The 11,935-nt window shown below is 48.8% G+C and overlaps 1 protein-coding gene across 1 annotated transcript in view; it reads left to right on the forward strand.

Annotated features, from left to right (window-relative positions):
• The window catches only part of DRD4 (dopamine receptor D4), a 43,919-nt gene extending 32,959 nt beyond the window's left edge, over positions 1-10,960 (forward strand). The window contains exons 2-4 of the mRNA XM_006019200.1: positions 3,449-3,561; positions 6,063-6,616; positions 10,645-10,960. Of these exons, the coding sequence (XP_006019262.1) occupies positions 3,449-3,561; positions 6,063-6,616; positions 10,645-10,847 (870 nt within the window). The 3' untranslated portion in view covers positions 10,848-10,960. The remainder of the gene's footprint in view (positions 1-3,448; positions 3,562-6,062; positions 6,617-10,644) is intronic.
• The last annotated feature ends 975 nt before the right edge of the window (positions 10,961-11,935 follow it).

The following is an 11,935-nucleotide window of genomic DNA, read 5'->3' on the forward strand; positions in this document are numbered from 1 at the left end:
CTTCTCCAGCCCCACAGTTTGTGTTGTACTTGTGTGGGAGATGAGATGGTAGTGTTGCACTCATGAAAAGTGGTCTGACAGGCTTACAGCACAGCTCTTATTTCTAACAGTGTTCCCACACACGGGCCTGTCTGAAGCCACCCCCAGCTGTGAATCGGGAAGGCTGTGACTGACCACCAGCCTTGGTGTCACCCAGAGCCCTCTGGCTGCCCTTGCATGACACTAAAGCTGCACTGGTTTTCCCTATTTGTTTCCTCTCAAGCAATGCCCAAAGGTCTGATGGGGCTACACCAGCTCTTTTAGATCAATGAGCAGCTTTGGTTGTAGTCTGGACTGTGAGGTACTACTGCTTCATCTGTGACTCCTGGCTGGTGGAAGATGGAGTTATGACAAAGAGGCGCCATTCCAGCCAAGAGCACCCAGACAAGGATGGCCTTGTGAGTAAAATGCTAGATGTGGTTGAACATCCACCTCTGCCACAGGCTTCCTGTGTGACCCTGGATTTAATCCCTTTCTGCTTCACTTCTTCCCTAGTTGAAAAACAGAGACAATGATTATTGCCTTGGTCAGTCTCCTCTAGTTAAACCATGTGCTTCTGGGACAGGAGCATATATGTATAGTCCCTACCGCACCAGGGCTCTGGTCTCGGCCAGTGCCTCTCACCATCACCATAATGATTGTGGTAGTTTGGGGGAGTGATTTCTCTGCCATTGGGGTGCTGTTCTCTGTGTGTGTGTGTGTGTGTGTGACTGGAAGGAGGGAATAGGTTTTTGGGGGCTGTGGTGTCATCAGCACACTGACAATGCTGAGTTCCAGCTCTTCTCCTCATCAGACCAAAGCACCATGGAGTCTCTTTTTCCAAGTGTTTGGCTGAGAGAGGGATATTAGGGCAGCTGGTAGCTCTGGGAAGCCATTGAGAGTTGCTTTCTGCAGAAGGGGGCAGACAGCTCATTGCTAGTTTTGCAGTGTTGGCATCCCTTTGAATCTTTGCACCTGGACCTTTTAGCTGGAGCAGCTTGGCCTGTGCTACCCCTTCACCCCTCTGTGTCCAAAGAGGAATTCTTCCTCAGACATACGTCCTTCACTGTGACACCTATGGGGAGGTGACTTTGCAGCCTGCTCACCCTTCCTCTGGTGCCAAATGCTAGGTTTTCCTGCACAGAGGAACTTCTTTCTGCTCTTACAGAGCATGCTCAGGGGAGCCCAAAAGCCTCATCACCATCCTGTGCTCCAGAGACTGCAGCAATGGGAGGTGTGAACTGCAGCACCTCTGTGGGCGCCTATACAGTATGTGAGCACCAAGGCTGTAATGATAGCATGTGGGAGCAGGCTTACTTAGATTGCATAGACATAGATTGCATAGACATTAGGGTTGGAAGGGACCTCGCAAGATCATTGGGTCCAGCACCCAGTTGAATCTGCTGGAGCGTGGTAATTACTGTGCTCCAGCAGACTCTAGCATCTCATTTATCAGCATCCCAGCACTTGAAAATAGCAGTGGGGGCACTTTAAAGTTTGTCGAATGAGCTTTAGTTAAAGTAACCCCACTGCCATTTTTAAGCTCAGGGACACTGATATGAGATGCTCCCCCCCACCCCCAACTCCTGTGTATCTGTATAAACGCCATATCAGACTGGTGTAGAGTCAGTGGTGACTTGTCTGTGCAGACAAGACCCTGGGATCCTGGCTACGTTTTCAGCGGCTGCAGCCCATATGGTTATGCCAATACATTACAAAGGATTTAACTCAAATGGCTTGATTCCTAGTTATGGTGGAGACAGGACTTGGCTGTAACATGCTTGCTCTCAGTTTCTTCTGCATTTCCTTTCAGCTGTGTATGTGCTTCCCAGGTGGAACTGGCTCATAAGAGAGCTGAGGTGGGAGCTGTACATTTGGGTTACTAAGTCCAGCTTGCTTCTGAGCATATACAGTAGCCCAGGTCTGGTCAGTGAGGGATCTTGTCAGGCCAGAATGGAAGCAAATATGTGTAGGCACCTTGGTTGTTTTGGGGATGTGGGTGAAACAGGATCACACTTGGGGACAGATCTTATTCCACCTGTTATGCACCCAAATGGATTTCACCACCTAAGTGTGATCCTATGCCACCTTGTTCGAGGCCCTGAAAACGCGGTATTCCTACCTACACTTTGTAACACAATAGCCTTTGAAAGACACCCATTTCCTAGAAACATTTTCTGCTGCTCTGTCAGTCGAACCATTGTGGTTGCATCGTGTGGGGTTATAGACACTGCAAAAGGAGCTCCATGCTCCAGTTAATCGGTTAAAACCAAATGTGGGGACAGTCTGGAAAAAAAATTGCTAATGGCCTCTTTGCTTTGCTTGTGCCAGGTCTGGTGGCTGTGATTTATACCAAGAGGTATAATATTCCCTAAACTAGAATTGCTTTGATATACCCCCCAGAGTTTTGCTTCTCATGCTCTATGACAATGAAATAGTTGTTTAATAATGAATAAGAAATTACCTGCACAATTACTTACAAATGGGATGTTTTTACTGGAAGCAAGTGAAAACATATGTGAGAGATCAGGACCTGCAAGTTACCTAGGAACACTTCTCTGATTTAATCAGTTCCATCAATTAAACCAATACCTCTGCAGGGTTTCTGGTTGGTTGCATTCATGCATGAGTTCTAAGTGTTTAAGGTTGCAGATGGAAAAAACGATTCTCCTACTGCTGCCACCTTATCAGCACTGGATGGGTTGTGCTATATCTCACGTCTGCTGGGGTTTATATGTGCTGAACTTTCAGTGATTCTCGGCCATGGTGCTGTAGTACCCTGGGGTGGCTTGAGATCCTTCCAAGGATGTTGTGGGGTATCGCACCATGTTAGGTATGCAAACATGGTTCCCACGATTAAACCCAGAGATTTCACATAGGAATCCACAGTGTTAAAAATGTGCCAACCTGTTGCAGGTTTTCCATCTTTGCAACAGAAGAATTGCTCTATTATCTTTCTGTAGTCAAAAATTGAGTGAAAACGAAGAGCTGGCATTTTCTAAGGGGTGTCTGGAGTCTAAAAAGATTGAGAACCATGGAGTTATATGTTCCCTGGGTCATACAACCTTACCCTGGCCTCACCCTTCCGTTGGGCTAGAAACTTAAGGGATAACAAAGCTATGAGCTACAAGGTGTGAATAATCTACCTGTGTGGACGTCATCTCCATAGGAGATTATAATGATGACTGAGCGGGATTACTTGACTCCAGGGCTTTTTTTATTCTAGGACAATCCTAGATTTTGTGAATGTCTCTGGGAGTCAGTTATTGAAATGCAAGGAAGTTGCACTTAAAGTCCTCATATACCACCCCCCCCCCCCACACACACACACACACACACTGCCCATTGCAGAGTCCAAATAACATGTGCGCCCCTTCCAGGGCCTGTGCAGGGTGGGATAGTAGCATGCATTGACTTTTTCTGCCTTCAGTTCCAGGGAGGAGTGTGGTCCTTGAGCACTGTGCTGTGTGACGCCCTGATGACCATGGATGTGATGCTGTGCACAGCCTCCATCTTCAACCTCTGTGCAATCAGTGTGGATCGGTAAGCACACCCCACTGCTCCTCTGCCTGCCCCCCACTGTCCTCTAGGCTTGATGCCCAGGTTCATGGCCCCCACCCTCCCATGGGAATTCAGCACCCAGATGAGACATTCCCAGGTCTGCATCCGTGAGCTCCACCTCAGGGTAGCTATGTTCCCCACTGCTATGCACCCATTCCCCCCTGAGGGAAATCCCTCCTCCATTAGCTCTCGTTTTCCCCTTGCTCTGACCTCCATTTCTGTGGCAACTGAGCCCTTCCTGCCCCTGAAGCCCTAATGCTCAGTGTGCCACACATCTCTCTGAGCTATCATTTTTACCGCAGTGGACAGGAGTGATAGCCATATGTTATGACACTGAAGGCAGAGCCAGCCCTTTGGTTGGTGAGATCTGGGCCTCGGTGGGTCTCAGTAAATGAAACGTCTAGAATTACCCCTTTGGTCACTTAGAAGCCACAATTCTGGAGTCTAATTCTTGCCTTGGAGGAAGAAGGGCAAAAGGAGCATTAAGCCTCTGAGCCCACTCAGTCTTGATCTCTCTGCTAGGATTGCTTACAGGTGTGCTCTGTACACCTGCCCAGTATGAAATGGGCAGAGAACATCAACTGCATTTGTACCTAGGCCATCAAGCAGCTGCCAGATGCATGATTTGTGTTTAGGGTCTGTGAGCATAGCTGCTTTCCTAGTCTGCTCCCGCCTAGTGTTTCACTTCGGGAGTTTTCCTTGCTGTTTTCCTCTATGGCTCCTGTTGCTTTCAAATAAGCTAAGCAGAGCCCACCATCGCAGGCTGAGGTGGTGATTAGGAACAAAGCATTGTTTTTGCCCCATAAAAAGCTACTTGTTCTCAAGGCCCATTTCCCTTTCCAGGAGGCGGAGTTAGATTTTGGAGGAGACATTCATTACCCAGATACAGAAAGCTGGTGGGTAGCTATCACTAGATCAGTAGAGGATGCTCTGTAGAGCTCTATTGGCTTTTTTGCTTCTCAGTTCCAAGTCTTCCAGGATGCCAGCTCGACCACTGCCTTGGAACCAGAGTGCACGAGTCTCTCACTAAAGAATGTAATTAAAGCCCCAGGCACTCACTTGACTTGCATTTCAGTCAGCCAGCCATGGCATGTCCACAATGTAAGAGGGCTACAGACTTGAGGATTAATATTTCTGTCCATGCATTCATTAGATACACTGGGAACTATTCCATGGCCAAGGCCTTCAGTAATCCCCTAAATGTAACATACATCATCTGCCTCATGGAATCAACTGGGTTCAGAGCCAGCAGTTTTCTGGAACGTCAAGCAAGGAAAAGAGGAGCTTAATGGGCTCATATGAGACTGGCTTATGATAAAGACTAATCTGCATCCATCTCGTATGTGTGCAGTGTCCCTCGTTAGGAAGCACCTCATGCTCCAGTCTGCAGCTCCAGGAACACCACAATTCCAAGAAGGGAAGGAGCACATGGGCCATGTGTTGGTACAAAGTAGACCATGGGAGTGCATTGCACTACTGTAGTGGGAACTCAAATTGGGAATAAAATGGGAGATCTCTTACCTTATTTATTCATGTACCACTCTGGTCTTTTTCCATAAAATTAGTGATTGAAAATTGGGATGCACGTCTTAAACAAGGAAGAAAATTCTGAACAATTTGGTTAAAAGAGAAAAATCTTTTTGGCATCATTCTGCCTTCCCAAAACAAGGTGCATGTCTTATCTGGGGGCGTGCAGTATGTGAGTAAATATAGTCTTCTAGGCAAATGAAAGGCAATTTGTTGGGGTCCTACACAATTTTTAGGGTGAAGGAAAGGCAACATCTCTCTTCCCTTGTTAGGTCTTTCAGCAGGGAGGCAAATCTGGAACCAGTACATTGGGGCAGTATGTGATCTATTCTTAGGGCATGGTGTTGGCACAGATGTATTGGTCTAAAATAACCAGCCAGTTTGAGGGAAGGGTAGCCTTGGAAGAGATGGTACATTTCTAGGAGATTGGGGCAGGGAGTGAGTCAGGGAAAACCTGAGGGGGCAGTCGCTTTAGAAGGTGGAGTGACCATCACCCAGACAAGTATCTGACACAGTTTTCCTTCCCTGTCCCCAACACCCAACGTGGCAGTCAACTAACAGATCTTACCCCAAAGAGTTTATACCCAGTCATGGGCAGAGGAGAGGACCTGGATTTGTCTGCTGCAACTTAAGATGATTCATGACTGGTAACAGTGATGCAGTGACCATGGTGCAGACTCCTAACACAGGCACACCACGTAGGTACCCTGCAGGGCTAATGCTGGTATGGCCAACTTGAGACTGTTCCACTGGGCAGAAGCATGTTAGGGTGATAGCAGTGAATATCTCTCATGGAACCTGGGTGCAACAATCTCTAAAATACTTGGGGGATGGATAGTGTGATGCTGCCCACAGCCTGGGTGAGAGGGGGTCTGGCCCTACAAGACTGTTCAACCAGCTCCCCTGTGGGTACAGGGGCAGGCCACTGGATCTGACCCCTGTTTTACTTGTCACAGGTTCATCGCTGTCTCCATCCCACTGAACTATAACCGGCGGCAGATCGACCTGCGCCAGATCATTCTCATTTCCACCACGTGGATCTTTGCTTTTGCCGTGGCTTCACCAGTCATCTTTGGCCTCAACAATGTCCCCAACCGAGACCCTACCTCATGTCGCCTGGAGGATAACAATTACATCATCTACTCCTCTATCTGCTCCTTCTTCATCCCCTGCCCAGTCATGCTGGTTCTCTACTGTGCCATGTTCCAGGGACTTAAGCACTGGGAGGAGACTAGGAAGGCCAAGCTGCGAAGCAGCATGTGTGCAGGCAACAGGACGTTGTACTGCCCATCACCCCTCTTTGAGAGGAATCACATGGACATCAGGCTGGAGGAGCGCAACCTGTACAACCACTCTGAGTGCTCTTTGCCCAAGGGGTGCATGATGAACAATGGCATTCAAACTGTCTCTTACCCTCACCTCAAGTACACCCACCCAGAACACAAACGGAAACAGGCCAAGATCAATGGCCGTGAGAGGAAGGCTATGAAGGTGCTACCAGTTGTAGTTGGTGAGTGGGTGGTCCTGGTTATATAGGTACTGGAGGGGGAGGGTGGTGGTGGTGTCACACTGGGGGCCAGATTTTCCAGAAGGGCTTGGGATGTGGGTATTGCTGGGTGCCTGCTGGGTTTTGGGTGTAGGTAGAAAGGCGTCTCTAATTTTTGGTGCTTAAACAGGATCTAAGTGATCTTGCAAATCTGGACTTGAGCATAGGCATGTTTAGGCACTTGTAATTGGAGCTGGCATGCAGTTTGCAAATCTGGGTCTAGCAGGACTCCCTGCTCCCTTCCTCCCAGTTACAATGCTTCTTCCCACCCAGTCCCTCAGCCAGGATTAATATTGGACTGCATCAAAGACAACTTGATTTAGGAATAGGTAAAATGTAGGTCTCTCTTATCTGCTTCTGATACTGCCATTCTGGGAATGGTCTGATGTGATTCATACAAATTGGGCCTTGCCAGACTCTTCCATTCCAGCTTGGCAACTTTTCTTGCCAGCTTTGCACCCAAGGAGGGGATAGAGGCTTCCTGTACACCCAAAGCATAGCACTCCCAGGACAGCAGATCTACTGAGGATGGGGGGAGGAACCCGTGTGGCACCAGTTCTCTGCTTTTGTCTCCAGACAGCCAGGCTGAGATCTGGAAGTGCTTGCCAAAGCACTGAGGGTGGAAATATTTAAGACACTTATTTTATAAGACAGAGCTCACATTGACCTCAGTATGTGGTAGATAAACATCTATTCCAGGCCACCAATTATGACAGAGTCCTGTCCTCTCTGCAGTTTCTGCACTAGCTATAACATGGCACCAAACAGGTGCCACAGGGTGGAGAAGCGGGTCTCCCCAGACCTGCTACCTCTGCTAGAGCTAAGCTGCAGAAGCAGAGCAGCTAAATCTGCTGTGCCTAGCCAAATGCATACTGTTGCCCACATCGCCAGCAGCTCTGGGCTCTTGCCAAAAGTCAGGACTTACCATTGCAGGGTTGGAGATTTGGCCGTGGGGGTGCACAGTTCAGTGTTTCTCGCACCTAAAAAGAGAAATAGGGTCACTAGCTGTCCTGGTTGAACTGCTATGGTTCATTGCCAGTGAGGAGAAGCCATGGCTGAGCCAAACTGCTCTGGCCACATGGCCTTCTAGTGAGGAGCTTTCCTGTCCAGAATTACTCACCTCACCGTCATGCATTTGGTTCATGCCTCAGTCAGTTCCATTGTCCTGTTATGGCTAGCCGTGAGACTCTTCAAAGCCTTTAGTAGCTAAAGGTGTAATGAGACACAGCGACTGGGAGTTAGCCTAATTCAAATGGAAACTAAATATAGCCTTTACCAGCAAAGATAACGAATCCTTGGAACAGCTTAAGGAAGAAAGTGTGACAGTCTCTCATCAGGGCGGGTGTTTAAATTGTGGCTGCCTGGCCATGGAAAAGCCTTGCCAGAGCAAAACCCTGAGTTGGTGGGTTTGACATGGGTGCAATCTGCAGCCTTGTGGTCCCTGGAATCCGTGAATCCTCATAGAGCTAATGGCCTCACATAGCTTGTAATGGGTCTCCTTGTAGAGCTGCTTACTAATTTGTGGGGCCAAATGCACAGGTTTCGGGGCCATTACTGAAAAGGGACCAAATGCTACCCCTGGAGCCCAGCGCTGAGGAGCAAAGGTACTGTCCTGCTGACATGCCCTCTAGCTAACAGCAGGGAGCTGCTAAGACCTTTAATCCAGTAGGACAACTTTCTACAGAAGTCAGACTGCAGAAGTTGGTGATCCCTTTTGCTCTTGGACCTTTGGACCAAGACCCCCACTTGGAATATGCCAGCTCTTAGCATTCACTCATTTTTTTTTTTTTTTTTTTCAACCATGGAAAATAACAGCAAATTTTCCATTGCAAAGAGTGCAGCAAGACCACAGCAGATCAGAACATTTTTGACGCTACAGGTTCCTGGTTGAAATCTCTTGTGTTTACCTTGTGAGTCATATGTAGGTGTGAGCACACCTAGCAGTGCTAATAACTGAGTGCAGCACACCACAGACCCCTTAAAAGACACTCTCAGCACCCCCGGGTGCTGTGGCACTGTGGTTGAGAATCACTGCTTTAGACTGTATATGGAAGGTCGGAGCTCTGAGAGTCCAGACCAGTCCGGTACGGGTTATCCATATTGCAGGATTCTATTTTTTTAGAGGGGGCTTTGAGACTGGCTCCAGGTGAGATCTTCAATTAGAAATGTACATGTGGAGACCCTGTCGTAGCTGTATGCGAGCATCCTAGACAGTAATGGAGACAGCTCACAGGAAGGTATGGTAGCTCTGTCTCCATTTTCCAGCAGAGGTGTGGAGGCACAGGCAGACACAGAGCCATATCTCTGACAGGGCCTTAAGTGCTGCATTGCAACACCTGCCTTTCACACATGCCTCAGAAAGGGCTCCATGAAAGCCAGACCACTGAGCAGGCAGCTGCCTCCTGTAGCCAATAGAAAGTAATGGAAGGGGGGGCCTGAGCCTGTCTTGCATGGGGAGCTAGGATTCATAGCCATGAACTCTTTCCTGGAGCTCAGTCTCCTGAGCTGTGTCATTGCTTTCTTGCACAGACCAGAGGGGAGCTGGGTGGTGCTGCCTGCCCTTCCTTTAGGGTGCAGTTCATCAGCATGGGGTGCAGCAATCCTAGATTTGAGTGGGTGTACACGTGCAAGTAATCTGGGAGCAGTTTACTCGAGAGTAAATTACTCTTGAGACTAAATTCTCCTGGACATGGCTGTACATGTGCAGGGACATGGGAGAAGATTTTCTGCTCCTAGCAGCAGATTGCTTCCACTCCCTGTGGCCCTGCAACTGGCTCCTGCAGCAGCCAGGAGGAGCTCTAGGCTCTTGCTGCTAAGGTGGACTCTGCCATCAGAGCCTGGGCGGGGAAAATATTCCCCCTGCCCCGACAGCAGAGAGCTTCCAGCCCTGGCCCCGCTATTGCTCAGTGTGGGCTGGGAGCTCTCTGCTGCCAGGGCAGGGAGACATTGTCCCAGCCTGAGCTCCCATGGCAGAGCCCGCCCCAGCTGCAGGCAGCAATCTCCCACCCCCTGCTGCCCAGCTGACCGGGAGCACATTTGCTCCTGGTCAGCTGGCTGAACCAAACTGCTCAGCCTCTCTTCTCTTCTCTAGCTGAGTTGGGTGGGTAGCCAGCAGCACTTGCCAGGTCAGCTGAGGGCCCTAACCTAGCCAGCCATATCTGTGAAATCAGCCTACCAACTAATTCAGTAAGCACCACTGCCCCAGCACCCAGGGCTCTGCTCTACTTTAAAAACACGGCTTCTGCAGCAAGTCTCTCTGCTGGGGGAAAGGGAAAGTAGCTGCAACCAGCAGGTTTGCTTATGTTCCCACCCCTGCGCAGGACATGCAGTATTACTTTGTCTCCTTCACCCTCCTCCCCACAAAGGCTCAAGCTGTAGAAGCTGCTGTTACTGTATTTCCATGCTTAAAATGCACACCCTATTTTTCAGCAGCTGGTCTTTCTTGTATGCAAGAAAATACGGAAGAGTCTTTCTTCTTGAAACTGTTTGGCGTTGTATAAATATTCATTAAGTAACAGGGAGAGACTAGCTTCTGTAGCACAGTGGTTTGGGCAGATGTGTAGGCTGTGTGATATTCAAGTTTGAGACGAGCCTGGGGTAGCCTGGAATACAAGCTACACACAGCTTGATTTGGGCTGTTTAGCCCCGTGGTGAGAACACTGCTGTACAGGGTGTAGAGCCTGGGTTCTAGTCCCAAAAGAGGGTGGATTTTTGTCCGATGATGCTTTTAATGTAGAGACAGTGCTGGGCTAAAGAGACGACAAGTGAACTGAGCAGCAGGTGGAGAAAGGAGGGGCAGGGAGAAGCAACAGTAGATCAGTGATGGAGCTGGGAAGAGAAGTGTGTTATCTGCCTTAGCTCATTGCCTCTAAAGCATGTTGCCTGTACTGCCCTCACAGTTGCGCATGCAGGCTCAACCCCAGTCTCACCTCCTCCCTAAGTTGCCACTTGTACATGGTGCATTTACCAATTCTGCCCTTTCTCTTTCATAGGTGTTTTCCTCTTCTGCTGGACGCCCTTCTTTGTGGTCCACATCACAGGAGCCATATGTACAACCTGCAACATCCCCACTAAAGTCACCAGCATTGTCACGTGGCTGGGCTACGTCAACAGTGCTCTGAACCCCATCATCTACACTATCTTCAACGCTGAGTTCAGGAACTTCTTCCGCAAAGCGTTGCACTACTTTTGTTAATGCTGCCAGTGCCAGGAGCCAACATGGCAGCAGGGAGAGGAGGTCCAGCCTTGGGAGAGGAATGGTTTTGTTGGGTGTTTTTGTATAGTTCATTAAAATTTTATTTCTTGTTATGATCCTTTGTTTTTCCAGTTTCTTTCCACATAGGGAAGGACCCCCAGTGCAATCCAGGACAACATCCTTCTCTGCCACTTGTTGTGCCTGTTACCCAGTGCCTGGTGCTATTCCCAACCCCTTAAACCAGAGTGGGAATTCAGACTGGGCACCTGGGTAGATTGCAGTGTGGAGAACTGGAAGGAGGAATGCAGAGACTGCCATGCCAAAACTGGTCCATTCACTCCATTCTCTCATGTCTCTCAACAACCAAAGTGAAATGCATCAGAAAAAGGCATAAGGTTATCACACAGCATCTGCTCTGCCTTCCTCAACCATTCTGGGAGAAACTGTTGGGAGGTGGGGGCATGGTGGGAGATATAATTTCATCCTGCTCTCCTGAGCACTGAACCAGCAATGCTGTGGCCTGGTGGTTAGAAGTGAATGGTACCCACTTAGCCCAAAATAGCATTTAGCAAACTGGTGGTTAAGTGACCCACTATAGATGGAACCGGGAACTGTGACTTTACAAGCCAGGCCTTTGAAGTACCTCACCAGCCCTGCCAGAGAGTAGCATGGACCACTTCAGTAGAGATTTTAAAGATGGAATAATTAGGGGACCTCATTGGTATGAGTTAATCATTTTTAAAGAAGCTGGTTTACCTGTTAACAGATGCCAGTGGGATGAGCCTGAGCGAGGGACTTGTAAACAATGGTGCTCACCCTCTGAATTAAGATGTTCTGGCCATGTCCCACCTGGGCCCTGATGGCTTCCAAGTCCTGTGCCAGGACAGAAGCTGTGTAGGCAAAGCAGGAAATACAGGCATCTTTTCTCAAAGGGATCCTTAGAAACAATGGGCAACGAGTGTTATCACATGCTTACCCTGGTCTCTTACCTGGGGTTTAGCTTTATCCCCTTACCATTCATGCTGCAAAACATCTATCCTGGTGCCTTAAATCTGAACTAGCATACCTGCACAGGAACATGGGTTAGA

This window comes from Alligator sinensis, unplaced genomic scaffold (assembly GCF_000455745.1).
Source record: "Alligator sinensis unplaced genomic scaffold, ASM45574v1 scaffold907_1, whole genome shotgun sequence".
In the NCBI taxonomy this organism is placed as follows: domain Eukaryota; kingdom Metazoa; phylum Chordata; order Crocodylia; family Alligatoridae; genus Alligator; species Alligator sinensis.